Here is a 10924-nt window from a genome sequence, read left to right as displayed (position 1 = left end):
AACGTCTCACGCACTCATCCCCGGCTCAGCGTCCACACGTCCGACTCGGGTCAGGTTCCTTTCCTCCGTCACAGCCCCTCTTGTCCCTGTAGGGTGGTCACCTTCCTACAAACGCAAACCTGCCCCCCCCCCCCCACCACCACCTCCCACCAGGTGTGGCCCGTAGGGCTGAATTCACCACCCGGCTTCACGCGTCCTTTGAGCTAGCAGTGGAGCAGAGCTGCCACAGGACACGAGACCGACGGTCGGCGTACTTCTTACTAGGGATGCGAAAGGCTTGACCTAAAGAGAACTTAAGGAATTGTACTAGAAAGCATTAATTAATAAGCACAACTACGAAGGCCGGCCGGCCAGGGAGCGGAGCGGAGCGTCGCTGCACTGATGCGGGAACGTTCACGAGCGCAGTTGTCGCATCCCTCGCTCCCCCACGCCAAGGGACTTCGAAGAAATTTTCTTTCTCCCCCCGGAACCGACGAGCCGCAGGAGATCCGTGCGGAACACTCAGACACGTAGAGACTTTTCACGACGACATCGGCCGACGGAAGAGCCCCAGACAGCCGGGTGTCGGCTGCCTCCTTTTATTTGCAAGCTCATACATACAGCAGATCATCACAAGGCGTGGCGACACTTTGGAAACTTCCCTTGCGTCCGACGCAAAAGCGATCTACTCCGAACAATTTGTCTCCTGTTGAAGTACGTCGAGACGCATCCTAAAGGTCAACAAATTTCTTCGCGTCTCCTTTCCCTACCGACGTTTCCCACTGCGTTAAAGAGAGCGTGAACCCGAAGCAAAACATACACTTTCTGAACGTATTAACTACAACATATTAATCACTTGAACATATGTTCACAGCAAACTCGAACGAACAATTACTCACACCACAACTTGCACCTGTCCCTCTGCAGTCCATCTTGCACTTGATGTTCCTCTCCAACGGCGAACCTAATTTACTGCATTTGACATGCAGTGCAGCACGTGACCCGGAGAGAATCCGTTATGTCCACATTTACTCATTCATCGGACACTTCTCTCCAAAGCGACTCACAATGTTAATCTACTTACCATTATTTACCCACTTATACAGCGCGGTAATTTTACTGGTACAATTTAGGGTAAGTACCTTGCTCAAGGGTACTACAGCTGGAAGTGGGATTTGAACCTAGAGCCTTTGGGACCAAAGACAGCAGCTCTAACCACCACACTGCCACCTGCCTCATCGACACCCCCGACTATTCTGCAGCTCTGCAAATATCCACTAAAATATTTTATTTGACGCGTTTCTACCAAGGGGACCCGCTCATACAGCGCTGGTGCCTCATGGGTCCCGGGTTTTAATCCAGCTCTGCATGTGCAGAGTTCTCCTCGTGCCCCGATGACGGAGGTCTTTGCTATCCTGTTCAATAAAACCATGTAAAATAAACATGATTACAAATATGTGCCTGCAGGGCCCATTGAGCTCATAATTCAGCGACAGGAGATTTTCACAAGGCAAGAGTCTGTTACTCAGCGTCCTCCGAAGTCCAACAGCCGCCGGGGCCCCCTTTGGCCCCTGGTCGCCGCTCTCTTCAAGTCAGCGTGAGTCTGCAGTTCGCCTCTCGAGCTCACGCAACAGTCTTCCGAGGCGCGGCGCTCAGGAAAGCCCAGAGCGGTGCGTCTGCATTTTGCCCAGGTCATTAACCATGCTCTCGGTGCCTCTGCTGGGGTCCAACGAGAGGGCTCGTGTGTCCGAGTTCAAAGGTGGAGCGTGTGTTTATGTTCATTCCCAGAGGTCTCCACTGGAACCCTGGGAAGAAAGACACACGATGTGGGTCTACTGGGCAGCCCAGCGTATGATGTTCCTTTATATCTGTGCTTTGGATAGTTGGCCAGTGCTTTTATCTAAAGCAACTTACAGTTATTTCCATTTACACAACTTGACCACTTCACTCTAGAACGTGAAGTCGCGTGTTTTCTGGTAAAAGGGTGCAACAGCAGGGCCTGTGTCCTTAACCGCTCTGCATTATCCTTTGAACAGGCATACGGGACTGACTGTCAGGTGAACAAGCAGGTTGAAAGGTCATGACCCTACGCTGGGGCACGTGGATCTTTCGAAGGACTGGGTGGATATCCTACGGTGCTGTACTGCATGATGCACCGACGGGAAGATCAGCAACCCGAGAGCAGGGTCAAAGAGCTGAGCTCGGAGCTGACGCCTCAGGGCATCTGGAGAGGTGGACACCGGATGTAGTGTTAGGGGGACAACACTTGATGGGCACACATCGTCATTCCCGATTACTGCAGCGACACATTAACAGTGACATGCAGGACTGCAGTAAAGGTCCTCTCTACTGACAACCGAGTCGTGCCCGATTTAATCATCAGCTACAGCTCTAACATCAGTTGATATGAATATGTAGATGTGTCATTTGTGGCAATCAAATACTAATGAAATTTCTTCCAGTGGATCATGGGAAGCAGAGCTGAGGATGAGACAGGAGAAAGAACACCTGGACAAGCCGCCAGACACACAGCGATGCCTTGTTCCTTCATGTCCTTTACCGTCTGAAACAACACACACACAGACAGCGACATAAAAGGGTGCTCACGTCACACACACACACACACACACACACACACACACACACACACACTGTGGTTACACAGAAATGTTGTTGCGCAGCAGGCGGTGGGAAATGTAGCCTCGTACCGCGCGCAGCGTGTTGACGGAAGCCGAGTCCATGAAGGCGACGGCGCCAAGATCCAGGATCAGACAGTGTCCCGCTGCTCCTCCTCGGAGGGATTCCGAAGACGCTGCATTTCCCTCTCTCCCCCGCTGCACCTCCTGCACAGAAACAGAGAGCCTTTCCAAGAGACACCGAACACACACACACACCCTCCCTTCATTTACATCACCAAGAAGCGAACATTAATTCACACTGGATACGCGCAGATCAGCGCACAGCACACACTTAGTACCGTGTTTTTCAGGCTCTGCTGTCATCGTGGGAACATTTCCTTGCAATGGTACAGATGTAAAAACACAGAGTCAGATGCTGCTGCCACTAATTCCTCCATGAAGGAGACTCTATACTAACTATTCTGCACAGTGCGAAAATGTGTGTACAGTACTGTGGTAACCGTCTCTTGTGGGATGACGGCTGTAAACACACCTCTCGAAGGACGCTGAAATAAAGGTCAGCGTTGGCAAAGTATAAAGCGCCGGAGCAGGAGAATACGGTCACTCCGGGAATCTGTGCTGCCTGCAAAACAGCGAACAGTGTGTTTGACAGCAGCGGGAGTGTGTGGGTCTTCTAGACAAAGGCAAACGAAGCTCCGGCTGTTCACTGGCAGCACTGCCGAGCACAGCGTGTGTGTGTGTGGAAATGTACAAGTGAGGGGGTCCACAAAAAAAGAGCAAGGCGGCAGAGAGGAGGGATCGTGGAGTTCGGGTGAATACCTTGGAGTACAGACGACGGTCGCGGTAGCAGTCCGTCTCAGGGATGCGGCCCAGGACAGCACACCTAGGGCTGGACCAAGAGCGAAAGAGAAGAAGAGAAGGGGACAGATACACGGTCCATACCTGGTTGCCATGGCTTTACTCTCCTCCACGGAAGAGAACGTTTTGTATTTCGGACACACGCTTGCTTGCTTTGTCATAAAGGGACACGCAGACCGAGGCACCCGCGCACGTGCTGCGCCGCAACTCACTTCTGGGTCCTGAAGATGACCGTGAGTAGGGAGAAGCCAATGGAGGCAACCAGGCCAAGATCCAGGTTGAAGAGCAAGGTGAAAACCAGGGTCAGCACCCATACCAGCTGAAGAGAGACAAAGAAGCTCGCCGTGAACCAGACACTTGCACGTTTTTCTAAAAGGTTTTAGAAAAGGTACCGAGGACGTTTCATTAGGGTGTCGGTCATGATGAACGGTCTACAGAGAATTGAGAGTCACAGCTCGTGCTGAGATGACACGTGAGAGTGTGACGGATGGTTCGATGACAGCTGCTTGTCTGGTTGGACGGCTGGGGGACGGAGGCCAGTGCTTACCAGGTCCAAGCGGTCAGAGGCCCAAAGGGAGGACACCTCTCTGGCCTGGCCAAATATCCCGTGCAGATTGACCACGATGACCACGGCCAACACCGCCTGCGGAGCACACACCCCATAAACGCACCCGTAGCGTTAGTCACGCAAGTATGGATGCGAACACGACACACTGTCCTGCGTTACACATGCAGTAGGACCTGAGGTTTCTGAACACTTCCTATATTAAGAAGGAATGTGTGGCAGCCATCCTCTGGGGGTCAGTAGGTCTGCAGAACGGTACGTGACCAGTTTAATGGAAGAACACAGGGCCAGTTGATGATTGCTGGCCAGTGGACATTGTTTCCTTAAAAGTTAAGGCACATCGTTACGTTGCACAACATCAAGCAACAAAGTGCATCCGAGTGTTTTTTGCCCCGTTCCGCTTATCATTATGACATTTAATTACAATAATGAAGCGCTTAAACCTGTGGGTAAGACCATTCTTGAAGGACTGTACGTTTATGGGTTTGAATCCCTGGCCCTGCTTCCATACACCTGATCAAGATATTCACCGTTAATTACTCTAGTAAAAATGACCCCGCTGTATTAATGGGTAAAAGATGTGAAGTTTCTTCATTTACAATGATACCTTTGTATATGATCTTGCATAAAAGTGTCTCATAAATAATGGCTAATAAGAACTTCCAGCAGATTGTAGTCTCTCTGTTTTCTTAATGATTTCATTATTCTAACTAGCAACATCATATAGAATTAACTTATTAAAAATATGTATATAATTTTCCATGTGTTAAACTCTATATTGACACTATTAACACTGATAATGGTTCATTACATTAAAAGGCCTCATTTGAATTAAAACACCTTGATACTGGTAGTGTAGTGGTTAGACCTGCTGCCTTTAGACCCAAAGGTTGCCAGGTTTGACTCTCACCTCTGGCTGTAATACCTGTGAGCAAGGTACTTACCCTAAATTACTCCAGTACAATTACCCAGCTGTCCAAATAGGCAAGTAATTGTAGGTAGATTAACACTCCAAGTTGCTTTGGAGAAAAGTGTAAGCTGAATGTAAAAGCACTTTTGAGTTTTTTTTCCTGACTACTCTACTCAACGCTGGAGAAATGTGGAAGATTTCCGAAGTCCGAAGACATGGTGTTCAGGTGGATTGATGACTAACACAGACAGAGGTGGGGATCAAACCAGCGACCTTTGGGGCCAAAGACAGCAGCTCTAACCACCACGTTACCAACTGTCCCTGTAATGTAATGTAATGTAACGTAACATAATTTGGATGGATTGGAATGTATGGATTGGATGGAATTACATGTAACTGCACCGTCAGCGTGGTACGTGTACCTTGGGCAGCTGCTCAAAGACGCCCCCGAGTCGCAGCAGAACGACCAGGATGACGAGAGAAGACACAGCGCCGGCCAGCTGCGCAACAGAGAGACCGACGAACATGAAGGCAACTTCCAGAAACACATCGCATCATTCCTACGCTGTCCTGCAAAGAACGATGTAAATCGTTTCCGACGTGGGAACGACTGCAGTAAGTTAACTGTACAGGGATGCGTGGCAAATCAAGCGGACTTTCTCCTACACGTTCAAGAACTACAAATTCATTTGAAAAAGTATTTCACTAAGTAAATCGTTTTCCCAAAACTATGACAAGTGAAGGGACTGGAACAGTTGAAAAATTGGCCCCAATCACCGTTCTTTGGAACCATTTACATTTACATTACCATTTACTACAGCTGGAGGTGAGATTCAAACCTGCGACCTTTGGGTCCGAAGGGAGCAGCTAGTTAGTTAGACCCCATCACCCCTCCTGGGGTAGAGGTCATCAGCAAGAGACTTCCAGAATCCTCTATCCTGTCCCTTCGTTTCTAGCTGGCTCCAGGTAAGGCCCGTATTCTGCATGGCTGCCTGGAGGTCCCGTCGCCAGGTGTTTCTTGGACGACCTCTTTCTCTCTTCCCTTGGGGGTTCCACGGTTGGGCCTGTCCGGTGGTGCTGGATGCTGGTTTTCTTAGCGTGTGCTCAATCCATCACCATCTTTTCTTCCCATTTCAGTTCCTGCTGGTAATTGCTGTGTCTTCTGCCACAGATGGACATTGCTGATCTTGTCTGACCAATGGATCTGAAGGATTCTTCTCAGAGAGCCGTTAATGAACGTCTGCACTTTGTTGACAGTCGTTTTTGTTATCCTCCATGTCTCGGCACCATGAAGCAGCATCGACTTCACCGTTCCTTATCCACTCTGTGGACATCTTCATTCTCCAGTCAACGGCTAGTAGAAAGAAGAACGGAGACAGCAGGCATCCTTTCCTGATGCTAGCCTTGACCTGGAACTGTCAGGTGAACCGACCGTCATGGATGACCCTGCAGCTCATTCCACTGTAGCTGTTCTTAATCATGTTGACCAGCTTGATGGGCACATTGTAATGTCGTAGCAGTTTCCACAGGGTCTCTCTGTCCACACTTTCTCATAATCAAAAAAGTTGCCATACAGCGGGGGAGTTCCACTCCAAAGACCACTCTAAGATAATGCGGAGAGTGGAGATCTGGTCAGCACATGATCCGTTCTTTCCCAATCCTGCTTGTTGGTTCCTCAACTGGAGGTCGACTGCCTCTATCATTCTTTCCAGGATGACTCTTAAACTTTTCCTGGCACAGACAACAGGATGATCCCTCTGTAATTGGAACATTTACTAAGGTCACTTTTCTTGGGAAGCTTGATGAGGTAGCCCTCTTTCCAGCTGGTTGGTACATCTTCTTCTTCCCAAATCTTGCCAAAGAGCAGGTACAGCAACTCTACAGTGGTGCCTACATCTGCCTCAAGTGCCTCTGCAGGGATGTCGTCTGGTCCCGCTGCCTTACCATTCCTCAGTTTCAATATTATCTTCTTGATTCGCTTGACTGCTTTGATGCTTGAGAAAGGTACCTACTCAAAATTGCTCCAGTAAAATGACCCAGCTGTATAAATGGGTCAATAATTTTAAGTATCGTAACACTGTAAGTGAGGGGGTGCGGTGGCGCAGTGGGTTGGACCACAGTCCTGCTCTCCGGTGGGTCTGGGGTTCGAGTCCCTCTTGGGGTGCCTTGCGACAGACTGGCGTCCCGTCCTGGGTGTGTCCCCTCCCCCTCCGGCCCTACACCCTGTGTTGCCGGGTAGGCTTCGGTTCCCCGCGACCCCATGTGGGACAAGCGGTTCTGAAAATGTGTGTGTGTGTGTGTGTGTGTGTAACACTAAGTCACTTTGGAGAAAAGCTTCAGCAAAATGAATAAATGTAAATGTAGTTAGTACTGTACAGGTGGGCGGACGAAGTGTGACACCTGCGTTTTCCCACCCGTGCTCTCCTGGACAAGACTGCGGGTTATGGAGCCGCCGACAGCAAAGCACTGGAAGACCCCCCCGATGCAGTTACTGAGGCCCAGAGCGAGCAGCTCCTACAGCAGAGAGACACCAGTCACAGTCTGAATCGCAATCACGATCGAAAATCTAATTCCTGAACTGTCAAAGCAACAGTACCCCCCCCCCCCCACTATACGTAACAGCGCGTCACCTGGTTGCTGTCCACGCTGTAGCCATGCTTCAAGGCGAACACCTTCCCCAGCGACACCGTGAACCCAAAGCCGACCACCGCCAGGGCCAGGGCGGGGGCCAGGAGCTCACGGAACTGCTCCAGGGGGGGCAGGGATGGGGCCGATAGTCTTGGGGGGCACAGAGGGGTGCAAACATATGTCATCACAGTAAGGTAGTGTACTCCAGTGCCTCTACTGTGAAGTATTACCTGTGTTACACCAATACGCTCCCTGTCTGACACACAGAAACGCGCACACACACGCGCACACACACACGCGCACACACACACGCGCACACACACACGCGCACACACACACGCGCACACACACACACGCGCACACACACACGCGCACACACACACGCGCACACACACACGCGCACACACACACACGCGCACACACACACACACACGCGCACACACACACACGCGCACACACACACACGCGCACACACACACACGCGCACACACACACACGCGCACACACTAACCCTGTAGGTATCCTCCCAATTGTCTGTACGGAGTACTCTTGTGCCAAGTTCAGGTGTGCTGAGAGGACTGTAGCCAGAATGATCTGGTCAAAAGGACAAAACAGACTGCGCTCAGCTGATGGTATCTACCGCGGTCAAACCTCACCGCTATGTACTGCTGTCAGCTGTAACACACTAACACACATTCACCCGTTTGATGATTAAAACCCAGCCGTGCGAGTTTGCTCGGTTCACCGCGATGAGACTGAACCCCATTAACATCTGCGTGCGTTTGCACACGTGCGGGCGCCCTCGCGTGCAATCTCACCACGAAGAGCTCCCAGGGAACGGGTGTCGGCAGCCGGCTCTTGAAGCGGCTGTTGAGCATCTTGCCCCCCACCAGGGCCGCTGCGGAAAGCGCCGAGACCACCAGCGTCCCAGGGGACGATTTGGACACGCGAACGAGAACATCGACCAGCGTCTGACGGGAATACATCGTCAGAGAATGGAAGTGGAAGGGCAGAGAGAAGTGCAGTACACAACACACACACACACACACACACACACACACACACACACACACACACACAGGGGGTCCCCACCCGGCCGATGGAGAGGAAGCCGCTGTGTCTGTCCACTCGGATGCCCATGAGGAAGGGTAGCTGATGGATGAGGACGTGGAGAGCGGCTGCGGTGGTGTAGCCCTTCACCAAGGGCTGCGAGAGCCAGCGGGACACGGCCCCTCCTCCTAGTGTAGACAGGACAACCTGGAGGGGGTGGTGTGAGGGGGGTCATTAACGCCTAACGCTCATACACACCATCAAAACCCACAAACTGCACAGTCTCCACTTTCATCGCGGACATCTCGCACTCCTCCCTGGGCCCCGTTCACCACCACCAACCCCCCATGTCTGTGTGTGTCCATCTGCATGTATCTGCATGGAATACACCGTTGAAGTGCAGGCAGGTGTGCAAGACATTTTTGGAGGAAGCACCCCCCAGAAGGGGGTGTGGGGGGTTAGATGGCGAATCCTGAAATGCACGACCTGCGCAGATGTTCCCACAAAGCGAGAGGAGTTATTTCAACTTTGGGAAAAAAAACAGGTGTCAGAAGGTTTAGGTTGTTTAACTTTGTCATTCAACTGCGTGTGTGTGTGTGTGTGTATGTGTGTATGTGTGTGTGTGTGTGTGTGTGTACGTACACATGTGTTTACCTGTATGAGCCCTGACAGGAGCGTGAGCTGAGAAGCCACTGCGACTCTGGCTCCCTCCACATCGCCCCCCGCAGCCTCGTGACCCGTCGTCCCGTTTCCGGGCAACGTTACGCCTTCCGTCACCGAGCCGACCATGACGGCCAGAATGGAGAAGGTCCCTGTCCAGGAGAGACACGCACTGATGTTCTCGCCCTCCAAAGTAACGCGTTTCCTCGCCGTGTAGCGACACGCTGAGAAACACTCACCGACGGAGACGTGTCGGGAAGAGCCGAAGGCGCAGTACACCAGGATGGGGTAGAAAGAGGAGTAGAGCCCATACGCAGGAGGGACGGCTGCCAGCAGGGCGTTGGCCAGCCCTGCAAACACAGAGGGCAGGAATAAGGGATACGCACGCACGCACGCCGTGAAGCCGGGTGTCGGGTCCTACCCTGAGGAAGGTGCATGATGCCCACGCTGATGCCCGACACCAGGTCTCCCGCTGCCCAGTCTCGCAAGGAGTAGCGCCGCAGCCAGGAGAACACAGGAACAGAGCTGAGGAAACAGCTCTTAAGCCTGGAGCTGGAGCACCTGGGAGTACACACACACTGGAACTGAGCTGGAGAGCCACCGGAACACACTGATAGTGAGACACACTGACACAATGACATTGGTATGAGGGTATACTCACACTGATACTAGAGTATACTAACAGTGATACTAGGGTATACTGACATACTGGAACTGAGCTGGAGAGCCACCGGGACACACTGACAGCGAGACACACTGATACTAGGGTAAACTGGACACTGGTACTAGGGTATACTCACAGTGATACTAGGATATACTGACAACTAACACAGTGATACTAGGGTACACTGATACTCTGACACTGGAGTAGTGAGCCACACTGATACTCAAACACACTGTTACTGGGGTAAACTCACCATTATTACTTGTTCATTTGGCTGACACTTTTCTCCCAAGCAACTTGCAATATTTTACCCATTTACACTGCCGGGTCATTTTTACTGTCAATAGGTCCAATACCGCGGTTTAACCATCCTTCATTACACCAAGAGCTGAGTATAAAACACGGTAGCTCCGTATCAGTGTCCCAGTGTCGGTGTGCCACGGCTAGTGTGGAGCAGGTGGCAGTGCTTATAGCCGTCACCTTGTAATCGAAGAACCAACTTGCATCCCACACTTTTGCTTACTGTTTACACCCAGTGGGGCTCCATTGCGAACGCCCCACACACACACACACCTACACACTGATTTCACACTCTCCCACAGCGGTGGGGTCTCCTGTTCCCTCCTCTGGCCGAGGACATCGAGCCGTTCTTCGTCCAGGACGCTCAGGGGACGGGGCGCGTGGTTCCGACCCGACGGCGGAACCACAGGGTCCATCTTCGACGCCGTTGCTCCTGGCGGTGTCTGTGAAACACACGAAGCGAGCAGTTTTTACACTCACCATTTACCCTACTCTAAGTACGTACGGCAGCGATTCCGCCAATCGGCGTCTCGACACTTTCGCGGGAGGGTTTGATAGAGCCGCTCCGCTGGCTGCTCAGACAGCTACTTGTGTTTGATGGTGCAAAGAAAGGTCAAATCTGGACACTAAAACACACACACACACACACACACACACACACACACACACAG

General features: G+C 51.6%; 1 protein-coding gene across 1 annotated transcript; it reads right to left on the bottom strand.

The window, feature by feature from the left end:
• Positions 1-1229: 1229 nt before the first annotated feature.
• slc26a6.1 (solute carrier family 26 member 6, tandem duplicate 1) lies at positions 1230-10669 on the bottom strand. The gene is made up of 18 exons (XM_018762236.2): positions 10546-10669; positions 9711-9878; positions 9529-9639; positions 9284-9441; positions 8672-8836; positions 8398-8550; positions 8091-8173; positions 7582-7729; positions 7352-7465; positions 5374-5451; positions 4024-4119; positions 3689-3795; positions 3438-3507; positions 3151-3240; positions 2688-2822; positions 2488-2542; positions 2070-2203; positions 1230-1784 (listed from the first exon to the last, which is right to left on the bottom strand). Exons 1-18 carry the CDS (start codon positions 10667-10669, stop codon positions 1758-1760), a joined length of 2016 nt encoding a protein of 671 aa, XP_018617752.1. The 3' UTR covers positions 1230-1757.
• Between the last annotated feature and the right edge of the window lie 255 nt (positions 10670-10924).

The sequence above is a fragment of the Scleropages formosus genome, chromosome 2, assembly GCF_900964775.1.
Source record: "Scleropages formosus chromosome 2, fSclFor1.1, whole genome shotgun sequence".
Classification (NCBI taxonomy): domain Eukaryota; kingdom Metazoa; phylum Chordata; class Actinopteri; order Osteoglossiformes; family Osteoglossidae; genus Scleropages; species Scleropages formosus.
The sequence above is the reverse complement of the archived record's forward strand: the minus strand, read 5'-3'. Positions and strand labels throughout refer to the sequence as shown.